This window comes from Trichosurus vulpecula, chromosome 4, assembly GCF_011100635.1.
Source record: "Trichosurus vulpecula isolate mTriVul1 chromosome 4, mTriVul1.pri, whole genome shotgun sequence".
Taxonomy (NCBI): domain Eukaryota; kingdom Metazoa; phylum Chordata; class Mammalia; order Diprotodontia; family Phalangeridae; genus Trichosurus; species Trichosurus vulpecula.
Window position 1 is genome coordinate 293,616,431 of NC_050576.1, and position 26,328 is coordinate 293,642,758.

The window sequence follows — 26,328 nt, forward strand, 5'->3', positions numbered from 1 at the left end:
ATAAAGAAAGGGTAAGAACTTGTAATAGGTATTTGGGAATAGGGAAGTGGAGGAGTGCAGGAGAGTGGAGGCAGAATACAAATGACTAGTGCTCTGCATACTCCTAACTCATCATGCTCTTCTCTGTGAAGAGGAGAGAAGAGAGCAAAAAGAGGAGAACATGTATGTGAATAGAGTGTTGGGAGGAATATAAAACTGAAAATGAGTAAGATGTACTCACCCATAAGACAGAACAGAAGAGAAGAATGAATTAGAAAGCAGAATACCCTGTTTTTCAAGAAACAGACTTGACATATGAAGATTCGCAGAGTTAAAATAAGAGGCTGAAACAATGTATTATGCTTCAGCTGAACTTTAAAAAAAAGTACTTATGTACTCATAAAAGGCAAAAGCAAACATAAACTTGATTCAAAGAGATAAACAGGGAAACTAGATTATCCTTAAAGGCATTATAGAAAAGAAATTAATCTCCGTCCTTAACTTGGATGCACCAAATCATATAATATCTAAATCTTTCAAAGGAGAAGTGATATCACTTAGACATAAAAGGTCATATCGTAAACAAATTAAAGGAACAAGGAAGACATTGCCTTTCAGATCTATTGGGGTAGATTAGAGTTCATAGCCAAAAAAGGGATAGAGAGGATTTCAGAATATAAAACACAATCTTTACTACATGAAATTTTAAAAATTTTGCACAACCTAAACCAATTCAGTTAAAATTAAGAGGAAGGCAGTTAGCTGAGGAAAATCTTTGTAGTAAATTTCTCTGATAAAGGTCTTATTTCCAAGATATACAAGGAACAGATTCAAATTCATAAGAATAAGAGCAATTCCTCTATCAATAAATGATCAAAGCCTATAAATGATCACAGCTGTCAAAAACCAAATGAAAAATGTTCCAAAACACTAATAGACAAATGCAAAGTAAATCAGTTCTGTATTTCTACATCATACCTATCAGACTGGCAAAGCTGACAAAAAAAAGAAAATTATATGTTGGAAAACAGGCACATTAATATATTATTGATGAAGCTGTGAATTGGTCTAAACATTCTGGAAAGCAATTTGGAACTATGCCCAAAAAAGTTACCAAACTTTTCATACCCTTTGATTTAGTGGTACCAAGTCTAGGCATATATTAAAGAATAACAAAAGATTGAAGAAAGAGGGAAAAGACCCATATAGAGAAAAATATGTGTGACTGCTCTTTTTATGGTGGCAAGAACTGGAAACTAAGGTACTCATCAGCTAAGGAGCGGCTGAGCAAATTATGGTACCTAATGGTGATGTAACACTATATCCTATAAGACATTTGAAATGGACAATTTCAGAGAAACTTGGTAAGGCTTGTATGAAATGATAGACAGTTAACTGAGCAGAACAAAGAGAACAATTTATTCCAGAACAACATAATAAATTTTGAAAGTCCAAAGAACTTTGTTCAGTCACGATTCCAGAGAACCAGTGATGAATCATGCTATTTATCTCTTAAGAGGTGATGGAATCAATGCAGAATGAGTCATATTTTTGGACATGGCTGCTGTGAAAATTTATTTTGTTTGACTATGCACATTTGATACAAGGGTTTTGTTATTTTTTTTTTCAATTTAGGGAGAGGGAAGATCGGAGAGAGAGAAAATAAATGCTTGTTAATTGAAAAAATAAAAGTTAGGAAAAACCTATCTCATCACCAATATTCTTTCATTGATATGTTATTTTTTTCTCATTTAATTTAATTAAATTTTTTCTCATTTACATGTAAACAAAAAAATCCTCCTTCCCTTCCCCCTTCCTTGAAAAGGCAAGCAATTTGATATAGATTATATGTGTGTAGTCATGCAGAACATTTCCACATTAGCCATGTTGGAAAAGAAATCAGAGACCAAAAACACAAAAATAATGAAGTTTAAAAAGTATGCTTCAATTTGCATTCGGACTCCAGTTCTTTCTTTGGAGGTGGATAACATTTTTCATCGTAATTCCTTCAGAATACCTAAGTGATTCACAGTTGATCATCATACAATATTGTTATTACTGTGTAAAATGTTCTCCTGGTTCTGCTCACTTTACTTTGTATCAGTTCATATAAGTTTTCTCAGGTTTTTCTGAAAGCATCCTGTTTGTTATTTCTTATAGCACAATAGTATTCTGTCAGAATCATGTGCCAAAACTTGTTTAGCCATTCACCAGTTGATGAACCTCCCCTCAGTTTCCATTTCTTTGCCACTACAAACAGAGCTGCTATAAATTTTTTTGTGTGTACCAGTACATTTCCCTTTTATCTCTTTGGAGTACAGACCTAGTAGTGATGTTTCTCGGTCAAAAGATGTGCACAGTTTTATTGCCTTTTGGGCATATTTCCAAACTGTGCTCCAGAATGGCCGGATCAGGTCACGATTCCAACTGTGCATTAGTGACCCAATTTTTCCACATCCTCTCCAACATTTGTCATTTTCCTTTTCTATTAGCAATCTGATAAATGTGAGGTGGTACCTCAAAGTTGTCTTAATTTGCACTTCTCTAATCAATAGTAATTTAGAGCATTTTTTCATATGTCTATAGATAGCTTTGATTTCTTTTTCTAAAAACTGGCTGTTCATATCCTTTGACTGTCACCTGGGGAATGATTCATATTTTTATAAACTCGACTCAGTTCTCTATATGTTTGAGAAATGAGGCCTTTATCAGAGAAACTTGTAAAAAAATATTTTCCAGTTTTCTGCATTCCTTCTACAAAATCTTAGCTGCATTGGATTTGTTTGTGCAAAACTTTTTTAATTTAGTGTAATTAAAATTATCCATTTTATATCCCATAATGCTTTATTTCTTCTTGGTCATAAGTTCTTCCCTTATGCATAAATCTGACAGGTAAAATACTCCATAGTCCCCTAATTTGCTTATAATATCACCCTTTATGTGTAAATCATGTACCCATTTTGACCTTGTCTCAGTATATAGTGTGAGAAGTTGGATGATACCTAGTATCTACCAAACTGCTTTCTAATTTTCCCAGCAATTGACATATAGTGAATTCTTGTCCCAAAAGCTTGGATCTTTGGGTTTGTCAAAAACTAAATTACTAAGATCATTTACTACTGTTTATGGTGTACCTAATCTATGCCACTGATCCACCAGTCTATTTTTTAGCCAGTACCAGATTGTGTTGATGATTACTACTTTGTAATACAGTTTGAGATCTGGTAATTCTAAGCCACCTTCCTTCACATTTTTTTTTCATTGATCCCCTTGAAATTCTTGTCCTTTTGTTCTTCCGGGTGAATTTTGTTATTTTTTCTAGTTCTATAAAATAATTCTTTGGTAGTTTCATTGGTATGGCACTGAATAAGTAAATTAATTTAGATAGAATTGTCATTTTTATAATATTGGTTCAACCTACCCACAAGGAGTTAATATTTCTTGAATTGTTTAGATCTGATTTTATTTGTGTGAAAAGTGGGGTTTGTCTGGCAGGTAGAAATTGCAAGTCTTTTATTTGTCTGTATTTTTTAAATGGAATTTTTCTTTCTATCACTTCTTGCTGGGTTTTTTAAATAATATATAGAAATGCTGATTATTTAAGTGGGTTTATTTTCTATACTATAACTTTGCTGAAATTTTTCATTATTTCAACTATTTTTAGTTGATTTTCTAGGATTCTCCAAGTATACTATCATATCATCTACAAAGTAATAGTTTTGTTTCTTCATTGCCTATTCTGATTTTTCAATTTCCTTAGCATTTCTAGGACAATACTGAATAATAGTGGTGATAATGGGCATCCTTGCTTTATAAGCCTGATCTTCTTGGAAGGGCTTCTAGCTTATCCCCATTATAGATAATGCATGTTGATGTTTTAGATAGATACTACTTTTCACTTTAAGGAAAGCTATAGGAATGAATGTTGTATTTTGTCAAAAGCTTTCTCTGAATCTATTGAAATAATTATATGATTTTTGTTGTTTTTGTTATTGATATGGTCACTTATGCTTAGAATTTTCTTAATATTGAACCAGCCCTGCTTTCCTTGTATAAAATTCACCTGGTCATAGCGTATGATCTTTGTGATATATTGTTGTAACCTCTTTGTGAATATTTTACTTACATCAATATTCATTAAGAAAATTTCTGTTTTTGCTCTTCCCAGTTTAGATATCAGCACCATATTTGTGTTATAAAAAGAATGTGGCAGTATTTCTTCTTTGCCTGTTTTTCTAGATAGTTTATATAGTATTGGAATTAATTATTCTTTAAATGTTTGGTAGAATTCACTTGAGATTTTTTTCCAAGTTAGGATTATTTAAGTATTCTATTTTCTCTTCTGTTAATCTAGGAAATTTATGTTTTTAAATATTCATCCATTTCACTTAGATTGTCAGATCTATTGGCATATAATTGGGCTAAATAGCTCCTAATGATTGCTTCAATTTCATCTTCACTGGTGGTAAATTCATTCTTTTCATTTTTGATACTGGTAATTTGGTTTTCTTTTTTTAAATTAAATTAATCAATGGTTTATTTTATTGGGTTTCTCCCCCCTCCCCATAAAATCAGCTTCTAGTTTTTATTTATTCAATGATTTTCCTACTTTTAATTTTATTAATTTCGCCTTTGATTTTCAGAATTTCTAATTTGGTGTTTAATTAGGGATTTTTCATTTGTTCTTTTTCTAATTTTTTTAGTTGCATGCCCAATCCATTGATCTGCTTTTTTTTTTCTCTTTATTGATGTAAGTATTTAGGGATGTAAATTTTTCCTTTTGTACTGCTTTGGCTACATCCCATTAATTTTTGGCATGTCATCTCATTGTTGTCATTCTCTTTAATAAAATTATTGTTTCTGTGATTTGTTCTTTTATGCACACATTCACAGCCTTTAGTCTGTGTATGTGTGTTTCTGTTTCAAATATGTTTCTTATAAACAATATATTATTAAATTCTGGCTTTTAATCCATTCTTCTTTCCTCTTCCTTTTTATGAGTGAGTTCATCCCATTCACATTCACAGTTATGATTATTAATATGTGTATTTCCCTCCATCCTATTTTTTTATATGTATCCTTCTCTCTCTTTACCCTCAAAAGTCTGTTTTGCTTTTGACCACAACATTCCTTAATATGTCCTCACTTCTGTCAGCTTCCCTCTCCCCCCCACTTCTTTTATCCCCTTATCCTCCTACTTCTCGGTCAGTTAAGATAGATTTCTGTAGCCAACTGTGTATATTATTCCCTCCTTGAGCCAATTCCAGTGAGAATAAGGTTTAAGTGTTGCCCACCATGCCCACCTCATTTTCCCCTCCATTGTAAAAATTCTTTTCATTACTCTTTAATGTGAAATAATTTCTCCCATTCTTCCTCTCCTTTCCCCCTTCTTCTACTGTATTCCTCTTTCTCACCCCTTAATTTTATTTTTTTGAAATCATAGTCATCTCATACCTGTACCCTCTGTCTGTATATTTCTTCTAACTTCCCTAATAATGAGAAAAATTATTAGGAGTTAGAAGTATCATCTTCCCATAAAGGAATGTAAGCATTTTAGCCTTATTTTTTCTTTATCATTTTTCTTTCATGTTTACCTTTTTATGATTCTCTTGAGTCTTGTATTTGAAAGCCATATTTTCTATTCACCTCTGATCTTTTTTTATAAGAAATGCCACCATTTCATCAAATATCCATTTTTTTTCTCCTGGAGGATTATACTAAGTTTTGCTGGATAGGTTATTCTTGATTGTAATGCTAGCTCCTTTGCCTTCTGGAATGTCGTATTCCAAGCTCTCCAAACCTTTACTGTGGAAGCTACTAAATCTTGTGTGATCCAGCCTGTGACTTCACAATATTTGAATTACCTCTTTTTGGCTGCTTGAAATATTTTTTCCTTGACCTGGGAGCGCTGGAATTTGGCTAGAATATTCCTGGGAGTTTTCATTTTGACATCTCTTTCAGGAGTTGATTGGTGGATTCTTTCAATTTCTGTTTTACTCGCTGGTTCTAGAATATCAAGACATCTCAGAGTAGGAAGGGAACTCAGAGATGTAGTCCATGTAATCTAACACATATCTGGGCAGTGTAGAGCAGAAGTATCACAGTCTCTGCTTGCAGACCAAAAACTCCTGAGTGCTGCCTGACCCTATTGGGAAATGTTTAACAAAATAAATAAAACATATATAGTGTTAATTTGTGGTTTTCTAAATCACTGATACTATAGGTATAGGGGTTAGGGACAGAGGTAGTTAGATCTTATAGTCGTTTCTGCCTCATAAAGGGATAGGAAAGACATGAAATTACATTGTTCTTCCATTCACAGTCTTACCTTCATCTGTACTTACCCAGCTGTTCTCTTCTCTTCTGGCACTGAAATCTTTACCTGTGAAGCTAGAGAATACCAGGGAGGGGAAGGGAATCAACATTTATATAGTACCTGCTGTGTGCTAGGTACTGTGTTAAGCACTTTGCTCATTTGATGCTCATAATAACTCTGTAATGCGAGGTGGGTGCTGTCATTGTCCATATTTTACAATTGAGGAAACTGAAACAAACAGAAGTAAAGACACTTGCCTAGGCTTATGCAGAGAACAAGTGTCTCAGCTGGGATTTGAACGCACAGCTACTGCAACACCTAGCTAGCTGCCTCACAGTTTTCACTGCTTCACCTCAGAGAGGAAAGGATAGCAAAGAGGCTTTGTTGTTTTGTTTTCTGAACTTCTACATCATTCAGACACAAGGCACTGTGCTCACCTTATTTCATTCCTGATACCCACCTCCCTGCATTACCACCCATGAGTGCCACCTCCAGTCCATTCCAGGCTTCACGATTTTTATCTAATACATAGATTTTTCTTTTAATGCTTATCAAGTGAAAATTGACTCAAAAGGCAATGGGCACCAAGAGACCCTTAACTCTTCCAGGGTTCTTGAAAAGGGTGATAGACCTGTCAGTTGTCTTATGCAACTACTTTCTTGAGTAAGTTGTACATAGTGAAAAGTTTTTATATAAATGTCATGTTTTTGAAGGTAACAAATGGAAAAAATTTTTGTATGCCTATAAAAACAAAAGGTAATGGGCAGGTAAAAAAATTAGAAGGATTAAATGGACTTATGCAAGGTATGGTACATGAAGAAAATTACCTTTGTCAAAGTATTCCTAAGCTGTCTGAGAAAGTCAGTAAGACTTTTTTTTAAAGCAAGTATGAAGCTAGTTGATTTCATTTTGATCATCTCTCATTGGCATTAGGCATATCTATATTCCATTTATTCCTTTCATTGCTCTCCTACAAGAATTTAACTTAATGACACTAACTGTGAAGATGAATTTAGTTAGACACAGGTTCCCAGACCAAGCATCTTTGTTATGAGATCTGTTTGCAGCCTTGCTTTCCTTAATTGAGAGTACGTGACTACCTACATACCCATTTTGAATATTGAATTAATAGCTTGGCAGGAACAGAAAGAAGTATCTTATCTTCCTAAGGGTTTCCTCTTTTGACCTCCTACAGTGTTTATTCCTAGTTATTTTTAAAGCAGCCATTTTATCTATTTTCCAGGATACACACTTCAAATTGGATTGAGCTTTTGGCTTACAAAATAGATAATTGTGGTGACTTTAAAACAATTTTCCTAAGGAACATATTCTCCCCAGAGCATGTCCTTGCTCCCTTTCCAAGTCATTGAAATATATGATGTAGAAGTAGTAGAAAGTTGTTCAGACTTGATCTGCCTGTCTCTGTTGGCTCTCCTTGGCCCCCAAACAGTTCTCTTGGTCACAAATCCTGTGCTCCATTGCCTATTCTTCATGTACCCTTTAACTAGAAATTTCTCATGTTATATGAAGCAAATTACATTACTGAATTTTAATGGGAATTTGTTGTAGGTATTGTTATCCCTATGTTGCTAATGGAGTAACTGGTGGCAAAATAGATTCCCATCCAAGGACTTTAAGGGACCATAATAATTATTTTATATGCAGCAAAATATTATGTTATTTGACTACTATAATAAACTTTTGGCTAATGTAAGTTTGGGCAGAGGATAGTTTCCCAAGGGAGAAAATCTATTTAACTAAGAGTCGGGGAAGGGAGTAGGGTTGGTGACACAAAAAGATGGCATGAAAGAGATAAGTTTACATGGATTCTTCTGTGTCTGGATGCAAGCCAAGATAAACTGGAGGAAACGTGGAGTTCTGAAGGAATTTGGGGTAGAGGAGAAAGGGCTCCTAGGTCTGAGCAGATATCCAGACCCAGAAGACTACTCAGGATAGCCAATGAATTCATCATGCTCCTGGTTGCCTGGGTTTGCTTTGAGACTGCCCTTAAAAACCAGTGAGTGTATGAGAAAGGATTGGGGAGTGTGGGTCTCAGAAAAATCAGGAAAATAGTTAAACTGATCTTTTTATGGGAACACTTCTCAAGTATGATATTCAGGCCAGGAGCATTGTTCGAATTTGTTAAAGCCTTTTTTTTCTTAATCCTAATTGCTTTAACAGTTGTCTGACCTTGATTCTAGGTATCCGAGTTTGTTTATACATTCTGTACAGGAAGAAGTTAAATACAAGGAACTTAACAATTTTAATAATTTTTTTTCTTACTGAGCTATGTACTTTCCTATACATTTAAACTAAAAATGTTAACATGGCCTTGTATTCCTATATGGTTTTCATTCGGAGGTCAGCCTCAGAAAAGCAATAAATCTTTCTGGTCACACAAATTCACAAAGCCTGTTGACTAAAGCAGGAGTGCTGGACTCAGGAACACCCAGGTTCAAATAACTGTGTGACTCCAAGCAGATCACCTAACCTTTCTATGCCTCAGTTTTCTTATCTGCAAAATGTACTTGATGAACTCTAAGGTCCTTTCCAGCTCTAAAGTTATATTCCTGTGAGAGAATTGTTCTCCATCAGTGAAAGAGAATATTCATGCCAGTAAAATCATATTTACTTTAAAAAAGTTCACAGATCCCAATTTAAGAATCCCTATATTAAAGTTTTGCAGAGATATCTTATGTATTCTATTCATATAAATAAAAAATAATTATTCTCGTAGAGGTTATTTCCTGAATAATGACATTATTTCCATAATAATGACATTTTTTTTTAATCAGGCATGGTTAGAATATAATGAGATGTTTAACTTAAATTATTTTTCTAGATAATTTGTTTGAAAGATTCAGAATTTCCGTTTTCTTGTAAAACTTGAATTAAAGAAATAATTAAAACTTGAAAAAAATTATAACTGGGGCAAAAGTTTTTGTAAAATGTATCATACATTTTCATACCTTCTTAAACAATACATGTCAACACATCAAGGATCTGTGATTTCATCAGTAGGAGTACTCCCTCCACCAATACAGATCACAGCTTCTTTATAATTAGCACCGGGTAGTGATTAGGGGTAGTCCACCAGTTTGGCATCCACCTGTAGTTTGTTCTTGTCCAGCTTCCCTAATCAGTGTCAATCAATAAGAGTTTATTAAGCAGGCATTGAGGTGCATGGGTATTTATTAAGTGCTGACAATGTGCCATTTGTTATGCTAGGTGGTAGGTATATGTCTCCAAAGAATGAAACAATCCCCGTTCTCAAGGAGCTTATATTCTAACTCGGAAACAAGTGCATATAGATGTGTTTGCAGAATAAATGCAAATAAAAACAAGGTATTTAGAATAGTTCCCACATTGGTGGGGATACATTTCTAATAAAACAATCTCTACTCTTGAGTAACTTTCATTCTGAGAAACAAGTACATACATAAGTTCATATACCATATAAAGAAAATAGAAACAAATAAACACAAACTAATTAGGGGGAGAGGACACCGAAGGCTTCATGGAGAAGCTTGTGTTTGAGCTGTGCCTAGAAGAAAGAGAAAAATTCCATGAAGTGGAGGGGGAAGAGGAACAAGCACATTCCAGGCTTGGGTGAAAACTGGTGCAAAGGCCCAAAGACAGAAGAGGGTTCTTCTCTAGAGAAGCTTCTAGAAAAAAGGCTAATTTCTATGAATCACAGTGTACAAGATGGGAAGTAATTACCAGTGAGGTTGGAAAGATAGGTCAGGGTCAGGTTCGATGGACAAATAGGAATTTCTGTTTTATCCTAGGGACAATAAGCCACTAGAGCATACTGACCGAGTAGGGAGGTGATATCAGATTTTCACATAAGGAAAATGACAGCATGTGACTCGTGGATTATGTCCCCTCTGCCAAAGCTAGGGAAGGCACATCATAGTCTTGCAGAATCAGATGGAGAAGTATGGATAGTTATGGTGACCCAAGTAGTTATCCAACTAAGGATAATGATTCATCTTTGTCACACATCTGTTATAGGTATTATATAGTACATTTGGCCTGGTTTGGGGTAAATACATTTCTTTGGAAAGATATAATGTTAGCTTCATTCTCGTCCTGGGGTGGACGTCCTGATAGTAATGAAAGACGAAGAGAAGGTACCAGTTACTGTAGAAGAAGTACCAGCAGATGTAAGAAAAGACGTAGAGGATGAGTGAGAAGACACTTAGGTAGAAAGGATCGATGATAGGCCTCCCTGACACAATGAACAGTTCAATAAATACAGTGTCAAACTAGAAGGTCATGCTATCAGCCAGTAGACAGTCTTGAAAATAGAGTCAGTGGCAGTAGAGATAATAATAGCACCTACCTGCCCCCAAAGAAATGGTAGCATAAAAAATGCAGAAAATTTTTTCAGACATCGTCAGAGGCACAGGCATTCTGGTCCTAGCAAAAGGCTTTGGTGGCTTTGCACGTCCTCCTGCTGTCTGCTGGGCAATTAGGCAGTCAGGCCCTAAGACCTCCGTGAGTAAATACTTGTTCTGCAATCTCTGCGCTCTGGGCTAATGCTGACAGTGCTATCTAACCTGCCATTCCCAACCTATAATGGCAGTGACACCTGGACTTACTTGCTTTGGCCAAAAAATTATTACCCTCACCTAGTAATGAGCCTCTGTCTACTTAGTCCAATTCTCAGAGAGCTGATATATGTATACGCGCGCACACACACACACTCACACACAGAGTTCATAATTAGGCCAAGTCATTACACTGGCTATATGGCTCCACTGACATAACCTTCAAGAACCAAAGATTCTCAGAATAACCCAAGAATCCGCACCATAATGAAGTGTCAGAAAAGGATTTCATTGGATGAAGAAATATACTGCACATAATCTAGCTTTCTGTTGATTTGAGGTTATTCTAGTCCAGCTGTAGACACTTAGTAACTATGTGATCTTCACCAAATCACTTCACCTCTGTTAGCCTCAGTTTCCTTATCTGTAATAATAGCACCTGCCTCCTAGGGTGGTTGTGTGTAGTAACAATTTGGCTAGCAGCTGTTGTGGGGGTGAAAGACCAACACAAGCCCAACAGTAAGAGCTGCCAGCACAGGTTCTTTTGATCTGCTTTACTAAGGAAAGTAACGTTATGGGGTTAACAATCTTACTTTAATTAAACAAAGATATATAACTCATTTAGGAGGAAAAGCCAGCACCCTGAACTTAAGAGCAAATTATAAACAGATTACAAACATACACAATATAAACAGACCAAATCACAATTCATAGTTACCAGGAAAGCATCAGCATCTCGGTTTAGCAAAACCAGCAAGCTCTTAACAACAACTTGCCCAGAGTCATGAGCCACTCCTCCAGTGGCTGAGAGCCCCCCAACAAACAATTCTGTTCTCTCTTTTTATACCATCCTTAGCTGTCATCTAATCGATCCGAACTTAGGGGCACACTCTTGGCTCTGGTCTTAGCAACTCCCCTTAGGGCCCTGGGGGTTTCCTGCCTCTCTCAAACTAGGGAACTAGTTTGCTAACCAGCTTGGGGCTTTGAAGTCCCACCTTAATTACCAATACATTGCGGCAGTCAAATGAGAACGTATTTGTCAAAAGCACTTGTAGCACAGAGCCTGGCATGGTTAAGTAGGGACTATATAAATGCTAGCTATCATTATTATTATTATTTCCTTAGCTTGTTATAATAATGTGTTAAATGAGGAATAGCTTTTGAGTGAGGGCCTAAGGGACTCTTACAGGAGTAAAGTATTTGAGCTTTAACCAATGAATGTTGTAGGATCTATTTGGCCTACTTAGGTGCTATTGAGGGGTACTTTCAGGTTCCTTACTGTTTTCAAAGTTAAGGTTGCTGAATAAGGGACCTGTGGAAAGTGAAATGTCACTTTATTTTAGCTTTTATTGTAGAGTTGACTATCTCACTGTGGATCTTATGTTCAAATCTTCTACTTAAGTTATAATCCTTAGGTTGATTCTCATTTGTGCTGTTCAATATATAATCTTTACTCTGATTCCATTTGCTGATGTTTGCTTCAGAATTTCCAGTTAATTTTTGAAAATCAGCTTTTATTGGTGGAAGTATGTGTATGGAAGGGAAATCTAAAAGGCAAAGAGAAATCTAATGCATTTTTTTATTCATTTGAAAAATTAGTGAAACTACACAGGGCTATTTTCAAGTCATTTAATATATGATTATCGTTTAATAATAATCAAGTGGCATAAAATCCCTAACATTTCTCCTTTGCAGGTATTAACTATAGTCCTAAAAATACTTTATCCTACTACTTTTATTTTAGGTCTGTTTACTGCTGGGTCTTCCTGCAACATCAGAAATGGTCCTTTGTAAATAACAATCTTTTAAAAATGTTTTTCCATATCTCTAACAGATGAGAAGCAGGATACTGGATATGAATGTAAACAGAGCCATAACTAGGAATTGTTTCATGTGAAGCTAAAATAATTAGGATAGGAGAAGGAAAGGGATTGCTGACAGGATATCTATACTGGGAGAGGAGGTAATCTGTACCCCCAAAGAATCTGGTCCTCATCACTTCAGGGGCTATGACAGGGAAAGAGGTTTCGGGGTGGGAAGGCAGGCCAGGAGAAGGAGCTCACCTGGGATTAGTGTCCAATGTAGGACTGAAAGGTGAGAAGCAGATATGCCAGTTGCTGTGGGAAGCAAATGTTTCCCCCCAGGGAGGAAAGAAGCTTAATTTTCTAGATGTTAGGACCGTGTGGCAAAGCCTTATTCTCCCCACATTGGTTATAATTTTGAATTTGACTACATTAAACTTCTGTATTTCACTTGCAAGATTAGTATGTAAGGGGGAAATATTTGTCTCTCATAAAGGGGATAATGTGGAGAAATAATTTCATTTTAAGACCTATTTTATTGTAAATTAGTTTTTTTATTGATATCTTCTGTTTCTTACATCATCACGATTCTCTCAAATATCCATCCCATTTCTCCCAGAAAGGCATATAATATATGGTATTTTTAGAGAGGGGAAAAAAATCATCACAACTGAGCAATACATTGAAAAAGTTAAAAAACATGTGCAATATGTAACATTTGTGGACAAAGAGGCGGGTTGTGAGTGTCCTCTCCTGTCTCTTCATTGGAGTCATCCTTCAGTTGTATTGACTTTGGATTTTGGGATATTTCGCTCTTTCCATTGACACTATTGTAGTTACTGTGTATATTGTTTTCTTGGTTCTGCTTACTTGGCTCTGCACCATTTCCTATAGAGCTTTCTTTTCATGCTTCTCTGTATTTATCATATACATCATTTCTTACATCACGGTAATATTCCATTTTATGCCTTTAGCATTCCCTGTTAGATGGGCGTCTACTTTGTTGTCAATTCTTAGCTATTGTAAAAGGTGCTGCTATAAATATTTTTGTGTATACAAGGACTGTTGTCCTAACAATGATTTCCCTGGGGTTTAAGCCTAGTAATGGAATCTCTGATTCAAAGGGTATGTACATTTTAGTCACTTTACTTGCATAATTCCAAATTGCTTTGCAAAATTTTACGTTTTATAGCTCCACCAGCAATAAATTCATGTGCCTATCCTTCCACAATTCCTCTCACATTGACTCTTGCCATATTTTGTCATTTTGCCAATCTGTAGAGTATGAGATGAATCTTCAGGGTTGTTTTGATCTGCATTTCTCTTATTATTAGTAATGTGGTGAATTCTTTCATGTTGCGAATCTTTTGTAATTCTTTTGAAAACTATTTGTTCGTGTTCTTTGACCACGTATCTATAGGGGAATGGATACTATTAGTCATATATATTTATTAATTGTTTATAAATCATGACTGCTAAACCCTTATCAGAGAAGTTTTAGACAAAGTTTTGTTTTTCCTATTTGACCATTCCTGTTTGTTATTCAAGGTGCTTTAATGTTGTCTATGTAGAAGCTTTTCAGTTTCAGGTAATCAAAGTTACCTGTTTTATCTTTTGTAATTGCCTCTATCTGTTGTTTGGTTAAGAATACATCTTCTCCCCGTGGCTGTGAGAAATATATAATCCATTCTTCACCTAATTTTTATACTATTTCTTTAATATTAGTGTTGCATATTCATTTACAATGTACTGTGGAATATGGTATAAGGTGTTGGTCTAAGCCTACTTTCTGCGAGACACTTTCCAGTTTTCCCAGCAGTTTTTATTAAGTAAAGAACTTTTCCATAGGTGATTTATGTTTTCCATTTTACTGAACACTGAGATATTGGGTTCCGCTATTGCTGATTCTCTCTAGTCTGTTCTATTGATAGGTACTTGATGACAGCAACAGTAATACTAGTTGGGATTCATGTAGTGCTTTGAGGTTTACAAAGTGCTTTACTCATGTTAACTCATTTGATCCTCACGATCTCTCTTTGAGGTAGATACTGTTATTATCACCAGTTTGGGGATGAGAAGAGTGAGGTGCAGAGAGGTTAAGCTGAGGGTCACCCAACTAGTGTCTGAAACATTGAACTCAGACCTCCCTGATTCTAAATCCTAATCTCTATCCACTATGCCACCTAGCTGCCCTGAATAAATAAATAACGTTTTTTAATCGATTTGAATATGGCAGCATTCCTTGCCCCCAAATGATGAGAAATGACTAGATGCTTTCTTGAAAAACTGACACATTTTTGCATACCTATAATGAGTACTGATTCTGCTTTACAGTAGATTGTTATGTCTTAATAACTCAAGTTTTAATTTGTTAGAAATAGCTATGAAACAAGCTGCAAAGATTTAATCGTCATTTTACAGATGAAAGAACTGAGGCTTAAAAGCGAAATGACTTGGCCAGGGGAACACAGCTATTTAGTGGCAGAGCCAGAGCACCACTTCAAGCTCTCTGATTTTTTCTAGCACATATTGTCTCTAAGGTCAGATTTAAATTCATTTGTAGGCCATTGGAATTAAAAAAAATTCGTTAATGGTACTCTAAAAACTCACCCACTAGATGTGGTAGGGATATTTAAACCTATTTCTAAGTGACTGATTATTACCAATGTTATTTTTTCTAATGTGGTTTCCAGTAAGAGCTAGAAACAATATAAGTTTGTTAAATAAACCATGGTTTTCATCTGAATATTACTCAAAATTTATAATAAGACTTTAATATTTGATCTTCTGTTACCATTGTTGGCAGGTTTAGCAAATAGTGACTCTACTGAAAAAAAATTTTACACCGAAACCAAGGGAAGAGTCTAGTTGGAAGTGATAGGAAAAAAAACAAGCACATTAATCCCGAGTACGTTGTTTTCCAGGTATCTAAGCAAGCCAAAGAGTTTCTGGAGTATGTGTATGAGGAGCCGTTGATTGACATCCAACAGGAAAATCCCATGTTGTACAGACATGTTGAGCCACTGGCAACTGTTGTCCGTCTAAGGCAGCAACTGAAATCTCTCCGAGCCTATTTGTTCAGCTGCCGAGCTGCTGTGGCTGAGGATCTTCGCAGAAGGTAAACCTGATGTCAAGCATCTCGAATTTGTTTTCTCTCCCTTCTCTGAGGGGGTGAGGCTCCATCATTTCTAAGGTTTCTACCAAGGTTTTGATTCTTTGATTCTCTCTCCAGCTATCATCCCCCCTGCTCCTTCAAATTAATCTTAGACTTTCACCACTGGGTTCTTTTTCATCAGATTGAGCTAAAGCAATGAAAGATTGGGAAATAAGGAACTTTTTAATACATTAGCCAAGTATCTAGAACTGAATACTGTGGGCAGTACACAAACAGAAAAGTGTACTTGAAATCTATCTTCTTAAAAATCATGAGGGAGATTTTTTCATTAAATATAAATGTAGTATTTTATATTTTGCCAAATTATAATTTCCATTTATCTTTCAGATTAAAAACAATAAGTTGTTTCAAAAATAAATTATTGCAACCCAGTTTCCTAAGAAGGAAACAAATCTATAAGAAAATTCAGTGATGTAACCAAGATGGCAGAGTTGGGGTTGTAACTTGTTACCCAAGAATTTCCTGTCACTAGAATGTCCTGTATAATAATAATTATACCATTGAAATAGGCTGCTTTTCTATATGTACTTGGCTATAAAGAGTTATCAGAAATAACTATCAGACATCAACACATAGCACCAGGTGTAAAGAGTATAGAGCAGGGCTGGCCAACCTTAGGTTTTTATTGAAACAATAGACAGTATATTTTGATTTGCCATTTTAGTGAGAGCTCTGCGGTAGCATTATTAAAGCATTTATGTCAATTTCTATGCTTGTAGGCGGGCCACATGAATCTCACTGCGGGCTGCATGCGGACCGTGGGTTGCATTTTGGACAGCCCTGCTATAGAGCATTGCATACAATGTAGTCTGGTCTTACAGGGAACATGTTGTCTGTCTCCCTATTTTTAGATATGCTTCCTATAAGCAAACTTTACTAGCATTAGTTACCTTTTTAGTGTAATGTTTTGCTTTGGTTAGAATCTGCCAAATCAGGGTACGCATTTAAAATTAAAACAGGAGGACCTCTCCTGAAGCAGGATGACTAAGACTTCTTAAATTATTCCAGAAGTTCAGTGGTTTACCACCATGTACTAGACCTTGCTGCCAGACCACCGGGTGAGAAAGGGTAAGCCTGGAGAGAATATGCTCCTTTAGCTAGAAGAATGAAGGCATGAAGGTAGCAGTCTTCTTTCTTGCTCTTCATTTATCTCCTGGATACTCATAATGTCTGTCTAGACAAACCACTGAAAAATTGGCCAAATGGCCTGCAGCCCACTTGCCTAACTCCCATTTTTGGAGAAGCATTTGGTGTGGAGTCAGCCACTAAGCTATGCTTCCATTTTGTCCCCAGATTTATTGGCATCACTAGAACTGTAACAAATTTTCAAAAGTTCCACCTCTAGAAATCCCATCCCAAACAACACCACCCAAGGACCTGGCATCAGACAAATGTGCTGAAGCTGCTAGGCAGAACTGGTTTAACTCTGTTCACATAAATGCATGTACTGTGTGATATGGTGGCTATAGCACAAGATTTTCCATTAGTAGGTTGTCAGGTATGGAATCCTACAGGGCACTGCAGGGAAAAAAAATTAATAGATGCCCACAATTCACTGTACATCAGCCTTCTGTCATTGAAGATTCCCATTGCTTATACTGGCTGGTTATTGGTGCTGCTTGGGGTTACCATCTCTCTCTATTCAAAGCTGAAGGTAGTAGATCCTCCTTAGGACTTCTTGTTCCTACTAAATGACTTTGAAATAAGATCTTATGGTAAGGATGCTTAAGATGCTCTCTGAGGCATCCAGACTTCCAGAAATCATCTGAAGTATAACAGCAACTGCTCTATTTTCACAAAAGTAACTCCATATTTAGAGGAGAACAGTTGCCTCTCAGTATGTTTAAAATTCCTTATTGCCAAAGGCTATCTCATGTGAATCTCTCATTTTAACATAAAAACTAACTCTTATGCTTTCGAGGTTGGCTAACAACAGCTTTTGAGAAAAGATAAGATGATTCAAAATGAACATGCAATTTAATCTCCCTTTCCTTACATCACAGACAGAAGGAGTTTCTATGATTAGATGAATCAGTTCAGAGCTATTGTACATGTTGCTGATTCCTTATTAGAAATTTTAAATGGTTGGGGAGACCAGAGGTTGGAGGGTAGAGAGTAGGGAGACTGAGTTGAGAGGAAATCCAGTTCTTATCTAATTGTAAAAGGCATTCTCTTTCTGCCTTGTCTTTACCTTCGTATATGAGTGGCTATTAATCACAAGCAAGTGAGCCCAACACAGTGAAGAACTGTCAGCACTATATAAACAGAATAAAACAAACTGTTAATATTGCTGTCAGGAGAAAACCAAAAGCAGCGTGATAAATTGTGTTGGCACTTCACTGCTCAGAGAACTGCATTGGTCATCTTCCTTATTAGGGAGCCAGCAGATTGCTTTGTGCCTTTAATTACTTACGTTTTTCATCATTGTTATTATTATTGTTGGTAAATTGATACCTTATTCTTGCACCCAAATGTCAACCTTCAAATGATAATTAATATAAAAGTTAGTGTCTTACATGAAGCCTAAAATGTTTACAGTACTGACAACTTGCTGTTTCTGAGGTGTCCCAGATGGCTGCTCGGCTAAATTAGTTCAGGACTTAAACAGTTGACTGTTTGGAGCAAAAATTATTTATAACGGCTGCCACATGGAGGTGCAAGAAAAACTGTGCTGTAAACTTTGGCATCCAGTAGAAAAGTCAGGATCTATGCAGACTCTAAGCTTTAGAGACTCCTTTGAGTGAAACCCCCAGAATAACAAGCAGTGGCAAGAAACAACAGTTTCCAAGTAGATAGTATGTAATATTCACTGGGTTGCTCTCAGCATCATAAGATGAAGCATGACCAGTGAGATGAGTATTTTTGGTGATAACTAGGAATAGAGGCTTGGGGAAGGGTAGTTTGAAGAGAAATGTTCAGTGGTCTCAGGATACTGGTTTTCTTAGTCCGACTTAATTTGCTTTCTTCCTGGGAGTTGGCCAGTCGTAGATATGTGCCTCTCAGAAGCAATGGAAAAAATATCCTATATTTATGGGAGTAGCAGAAAACTTGAAATCCAATCATTGCATTGGACCTTGCTCCGTTATTAGTTATCCTTTGTCTTTCTTGACCCTTTGCTCTCTCCATCTCCAGTGATCACATTCTCACTCTCTGTTAACACACACACAGGTTTTCTCATGCTAAGAAAAGGTCTTTTCCTTACATTGCCATGCTATCTCTCTTCTTCTTTTGTAAAGATATGTTGTCGGAGGAGTTCTTGGTATAAATTAGATGACCTCTGGGATGTCTTTCAATGTCGACAATCTATAAATTCTCAAAAGAATGTTTTACTTTGACTTCTCTTCTCCCCCGCCCATTCATTGCTTAATTCCTCCTAACCTAGCTTTTGATTCTTCTACTTTACTGACATTGCTCCTTCCAAGAATACCAGTAACCTCCTAATCCTAAAACACAATAATCATATTTTCATATTCTTCACTCCCCTTGATTTCTCTGCAGCCTTTAACACGGTTAACTGCCCTTTCCTTCTTGAAACTCTCCTTCCTTGCCCTTCAGTGCCACTACATTGTACCACTTTTCTTAAGGGTTTTCTTTTCTTTCCACCTCCTCTTCTAGCCTCCTAAATGTTGGGATGCTCAAGGGTCAATCTCTTCTTCTGGGTGGCAGATAAGTTGGCACAGTGGATGGAGCACAGCACTTAGCATCAGAAGATCTGAGTTCAATTCCAGTATCAGATACTTCTAGCTGCTCAAACCTGGTCAAGTCACTTAACCTCTCTAAGCCTCAGTTTCTTCATCTATAAAATGAAGATGATAATAGCACCTACATCCCAGGCTTGTTGTAAGGATAAAATTAGGGTGTTTGTAAAATGCTTTGCAAACTTTGAAGCTAGCTTTATTATTACTATAATATTCTATATAACCTTATTGTGCTTCGTTATTATATATTATATTTTTATAAATATTATTAACTAGCTAACAAATGCTGGCTATCATTATTAACAGTATTATTGTACTCAGATATTCCATAGACGTTAAAGGCATCAGCTCTCACTTCCATATGAACGCTTTCAAAATCTAGATTCTTAGCCCTGGCCTCTCACCTAAATTCGGTTCCACATCTCCAGGTGTCCAGTGGACATTTTCGCTTAGTGCTGGGAAAACCTTAAACCAAACTACTGAAGAAAATTATGGAATGTATTTCACTGGAAACCTTTACGATGAGAATTGCTGTCTGTCTTGGACAATTTAAATGCAGAGCAAACGTAGAATAACTAAGACTAAAACAGCAAAATCTGTAGGTAAATTTCAAAACTTTTACTACCCCTGATGGAACTCTTCCAGAGTTCAAATCCGGCCTCAGACACTTACTCGCTGTGTGACCCTGGGCAAGTCACTTAGCCCTGTTTGCCTCAATTTCCACATCTGTAAAATGAGCTGGAGGAGGAAATAGCAAACCACTCCAGTATCTTTGCCACAAAAACCCCAAATGAGGTCACAAGGAGTCAGATACAACTAGAAACAGCTGGCATTTGGATTTTAGTTATAACAGATATACTCTGCAGTCACCAGAGAACCCAGAAACTGTTAGAAATCAGGTTAATTTATTTTTGATATTTTTAACAAGCAACAATGTTCCTCACAATTTGTTTCCAGATTTCCTTTTCCCATTATCCTCCTCAGATGTTTTCCTAAATACCAGTTTTCAAACCATTTTAACTACTCAAACTCTTTGTAATATAGCTTTCTCCCTCTCCTTCTTTTCTCCTTAAATCTAAATCAACAAATAGATGATCTGTGTCACCGCTTAGTTTATAAACTGAACCTTATTATACTAATTACTGCAAGAAACAGTGCTTCCCTTTCTGCCTGCTGCCCACAACCAGGAGGTAAGGACTGCCCTTAAAAGACAATCGCATACAAATTCACAGATTAATGAGCCAGGAGGGAGAACCCTGGAAAACCAAGCATTGCTTTTTATAGTGTTTGTTAATGTAAAATCTAAAAAAGGGGGGAAAGTATTAAATAATGACATGATTAGAACAATATTTTTGAAAATTATACCCCAGTTTATGTCATTTTCTCTTCGCCAAGAGATGCAGCACAAGCAGAGAAGCAGGGATATAGTAGATAGAAAGAGCTGGCCTTAAGCCAGGAAGACCTGGGTTTAAGTCCCACCCATGATGCATACTAGATATGTGAACCTGGGCAAGTCCCTTAAGCCATTCAGTGTTCAGGGCCAAAAGTGTCAAACTCCTAACCCACTGATGTTACCTGCAGTCAAAACTCCTAAGTGTGGCTCTAACCAGATTAAAATTAGGGGGAAAAAAGGTAATTAGGAAGTGTTTAACAAAAATAAGTAAAAATACAGTGCAACATAGATAATATTAGTTTGTGGCTTTCTAAGTCGGTATGCAGCCCACAAGGATATGTTTTCTATTTGAGTTTGACACGATTGTTAGGTAAGTCTCTTAAATTGAAGAGAAGGTGCCAAACTATGTTGGAAGAGGTAATTTCCTCACCAGTGAGTTCTCTATTGCTAATGAAATCACAAGTCCAAAGCCTGTCTTTATCCCCTTTTAAAGAACATTTGGGGTACTTTTTAAATAGGAAAAACTTCTTGGCAAATTTGAGCCAGAAATTATACAAAAGAGAAGAAATTTGTTTTTTTTTTTTAATCACAGCAAAGAATAATAGAGACCTAGGCTATTTGCAAACTATTTCCACTGTCCAGCCTGCATGTTGTTATGAAGAGACTTAACAACAATTTCCAAATGAAAGCGTTAAAGAATCCTTTATTATACTCTCTGTATCTATGTCTTGGACCAGACATAATATCTCATGCAATTTGTTCACTTTTTCTAATGATAAGATTAGCAAAATAAGATATCGAAAGAAATGGTTCAGCCTTGTTTCTTCTGTTCCATATAGGTTGCTGTAGAAATACCCCTCTTTGATTGAAAATTGTTTTTCCATTAGCTGAGAGGATGACTAGAAGTCTTAGTTCTTTCCACATCTAGCCTAATGTAACCATTTCAAGAAGACCTTGCAGCAAACATCAAGAACACCAAATTATACCTGCTGGGTAAGCACCTCACAGTGCTATTTGCTTATTTGAGTGGCTGCCTGTGGCCGCCAGAGGAAAGAGAGTGTCACGCTCTAGCCCAATAAATACAACCCAAGTGTGTGGAGGATACACTTAGGAAGCTGAGTACAACATGAAGAAATGGTTTTCCATTTTAAATCACTATTCACCCACTTCTGCCCATTCCTTTCTTTTGGTTTCATTTCTTTTAGAGCCAGAATCTTCAGATTTATATATGTGCATTTGTTTTGTGTATCTTTTATTCAAATTTGTTCAGTGGATCTGAGATATTTAATTATAAACTTTTTTAATCTGGGTTTTTTAAGTACGATTTATTTTTAATAATCAAACCAGCGAGGGCAAGAGCATCAGCCTAGAGCAGCTGTGTCATGACCCTAAAAAGTATGTAGTCAGCCCGTCAGAGGATGGGAAGACAAATTCAGAGAATCACAGATTTAGAATAGGAAGGTGCCCTAGAGGCTGTCAAATCCAGCTTCCTTATTTTACAGACACGGGAATTGGTTACATGACTTTCTCAGGTTCATATAGCTAGTAGTAAGAGTCTAAGGCAGGATTTGAACTCAGGTATTTCTGACTCCAAGTTGAGCACTCTATCCACTTTGACAAATTACAGCCCCACTAGGCTGTACCTGGCCCTCACTAAGATAGCCATTCATGGGTCTTGGCTCCAACACAGGCACTCCTACCCTTATCTCCCAACATTCTCCCACTTAGTCTCCTCCCTCTGCTGTATAAGCTTCCTCCCTCCCCACTTCTGAGCCAGCCATTGGCCCTCAGGGTCCTCATATACCCACTGAAGCTGTATTAGTGCCATTGGGAACACTCTGGCGCTATCCCTGCCCCCCAAGTCAGCTTGTGGCTGCTGCAGTGCCGCTGTGAGGCTAGGCTCCGGGTTTGGTGGGGCAGTGACCAGTAAGAGTCCTACTTTCCCCCTTTTCATTCTGGTTGGGCCATAGGGTGAGTAGGTGTAGATGTATCAAAGATATCATCACCTTACATTTCCTCCCGAATTTCGGTGTTAGTGCCAGGCCACCAGCACCTCTCTGGTCACTCTGTTTCTCCTCATTTCAGGGTCATTTTTGACTCCTCACTCTCTTTCACCCCTTATCCGCATAACCAAGTACTACCTTCCTAGCTCTCTCTTCTGCCGCCTCTCTGAATTGACCTGAGACTATCACCCTTCTTCAGGCTCTCCTCATTTCTCATCGGAATGATTGCAGAAGTCTCCTAATGGGTCTTCTGGCTTCAGGCCTCTCCCCACTGCAACCTATTCTGCCACAGTGCTTTTCCTAAAGTTCGAGTCCGACCATGTCACTCCATACTGACTCTAGGGAGTCTAGGGACTCAAATATTATTTCATATTTATAGAATTCTTTGATATTTGTTTTTGTGCACATTTTATAATGTGTAAAGTTATTATTACAGCCGTATATGTATATAATTTCTAAATAAGTAAATATGTACATGGAAGGGGTGCGCTCACATTTTCTTTATGATAGAGGTTTCTGATCAAAAGTTTACTGACTACTACTCTAAAGAAATTGAGCCTTAAGGAAACAGTGGCATCATCCAATTTAAAAAACCATCTCTACTGCCTTAAAAGCATGACATAATCCTTTTTCTTTTTATGAATTTCTGAGATTGGCAGAAGTTAAATTGAAGACCTCTAAGATCACATAGATTAACTAAGTCCTGATAAATTTGACATAGTATCAATGCTGTAATATGGAATGAAGTCTTACCTTTCTAGCTAGGATTTCTGCTTTTGATTTCAGACATAGTCATCTCCACATTTTTGACACAAGGCACCTGCTGAATAATAAAGAGACTCAGCCTCATGTATGGTCTCTTTATTCCACTTAATTTTCATCTTTCCTCCCCAGGTCATTACAGCAACTGGGAAATGAAGTCTTGCTTGCCTCCACAGTAGGTCATGTCATTCTAAAGATGACGAAATGGAAATGGCACGTGAAATGGTAGTGCGAGCCTATTTTTAGGAGGCCATAGTAGTTTCCTTTAGTTGTCTTTGGTACCAAAGAACTCGATGGTGCCCCCTGCTTACTAACTCAGTTTTCCTAGTTTGGCAGGGGAGTTATTATTTTTACAGCTTATTACATCTCTTTGACTTGAGTGTCAGAGCAGCACAGATTACTTTGCAATGTCTTTAGTATTACTGCTTATATAACTACCTATTGGAAGAAAATAGACTTTGAGTACAGAAAGATCAATTAATGTTTAGAAAGCAATCAAAAAAGTAGTACAATCTGGGGCACAAGTAGCATTCACCTGCAGCAGAGCTTCTATTTGCCAGAATATAATAAATGAGATAACATTTAGATCTATCCTCGTGGGGTGGTGTCCTAGTGCTTAAAGGAAATGGGTAATCCTAGATTTTCCTTTCAGTGGAAAGACACAGCATTATACTTTTTTTTTTAATTTGAAAGAGTTGATGCTATAGGAGAGGTTATTTGAAAGAGCCAGAAGAAGCACATTGCCGGCAATCTTAAGATGATGTGCATTTAGTTACGAGATTTGGGGTCTTTAACTTATGACTTTAACCATAGTGTTTTCTGATGTTTTCTGAACCTTAAAGTTTTAATACATGACTGAATATCTTTTCTCATGTGAATTCAAGGGAAAGTGGTCCTGAAATTTCAACTTAAGGGGAGGTGGCTACAAGTAGCTTTTTTTGTTACTGAATTTGCCTCCAGATGAATGTTCTACTACCTATTAGTTCCCCTACAAGGCTTGCGCCAAATGACTAAGAATTCACCTCTGTGTCACCTTTTTGTGCTGTATGTTACAGGAACCTTAGATCCTAAAGGAAGCTTACAGCTGCCAGACCTAATTTTGTAGCGTCAAGAGCCTCCCTCATAGTCTTGGGATCTTTCCACAACCCTGCTTCCCACCCTACATGTACTAGAGAGCTCCAGTCAAACATTTAAAATAGTTATAACTGAGCTACTTTGGTAGCTCAGTTATAAATCAGCAGGGAAGTTGTTACTGATCATGGTTTTCTTAGCCCTGTTATCAACTCGTTTTTTCACTCTATGCTTCCTTCGCTAATATTCTATTTAAAGTTCTGTGGAGAACTTTAGAAGCAATCTTGCAAATTCAGTATGACTTGGAAGAAGCAGGCAGTGGCAAGAATCATAAAAGCATACTGCCGGAAGGGACTTTGAGAAGTAATCTTATTCACACCTCTGCCTTCAGGTAACCCAGAATCATCCTAGACATATGAGAATCATGTTTCCCCTCCTTTAAATAGCAATCTCTTTTAATACTTTATATCATAGCCTTCCTTAGTACTCATTTTGGTGTCTGACACTTCTCACCATCAGGAAAATTTTCCTCACCTCTGATTTCATAAACTAAGCAATGCCTAATTACCACTGGCATGCTGCTGCTCTTAGCTTCAGTAAACTAGAAGAGTTGTTTGTCATTATCTGTATAAAAGCCTTTTTATACTTTAAAATATCATTATGTATCCTGACCATATTCTTTCCTCTAGGCATAATAAGCCCTGATCTTTTAACCTTTCCAGATAGATTTCTTTTCCAATCCTATGATTATCTCCATCAACATTTATTAAATACCTCAGAGAAATCATAGTACTAGAAACTGTGGAATAATTCAGAGGGAAATCATAGGCACAATTCCTTCTCTCAGAACCTGTGATCTAAAGGGAGAGACAGTACAAACATGTGTGAAACATTTAGGAGAACCTGTAATAAAAACAATATAACAACACATTGGGTAGCTAGGTGGCTCAGTAGATAGAATGCCAGGTTTGAAGTCAGGAAGACTCATATTCCTGAGTTCAAGTCAGGCCTCAGACACTTACTCGCTGTGTGACCCTGGGCAAGTCACTTTACCCTGTTTGCCTCAGTTTCCTCATCTGTAAAATGAGCTGGAGAAGGAAATGGCAAACCGCTCCAGGATCTTTGTCAAGAAAACCCCAAATGGGCTCACAAAGAGTTGGATACAACTGAAAAATGATTGAGCAACAAGAAAAATAATAGAAACATGAATCATAATGAATCTTTGCTATACAAATATACTGAAGGGAATAATAAGACCTGTTATGCTACTGAGAAATAGGAAGTTATTCACCTCCTTAAACCATGAATCCTAGAGTTAGACACAGGATTCAAATGATGAATGAATGGAAAAGTGTTTATTAGGCTCTTTATTAAACCATGCATACAGCATTGTTCTAAATACTGATAATACAAATAAAAAGAAATGAGTTTTTTCTTTAACCCACAGATCCCTGCAGATCATACTCATTTTAAGGTCCTGATCTGTTGTTTGTCAGTCATATACCCTCTCACCACTGAAACATGATGTCTTCCTTTCCTTTCACCTTTTTTTGATCTGCTCCTTTGCTTCCTTGCT

At 36.8% G+C, this 26,328-nt stretch overlaps 1 protein-coding gene across 1 annotated transcript in view; it reads left to right on the forward strand.

The window, feature by feature from the left end:
- Window positions 1-26,328, forward strand: part of PLEKHM3 (pleckstrin homology domain containing M3) — a 194,339-nt gene that overhangs the window by 66,562 nt on the left and 101,449 nt on the right. Inside the window, exon 4 of the mRNA XM_036755998.1 lies at window positions 15,575-15,768. Within this exon, the coding sequence (XP_036611893.1) occupies window positions 15,575-15,768 (194 nt within the window). The remainder of the gene's footprint in view (window positions 1-15,574; window positions 15,769-26,328) is intronic.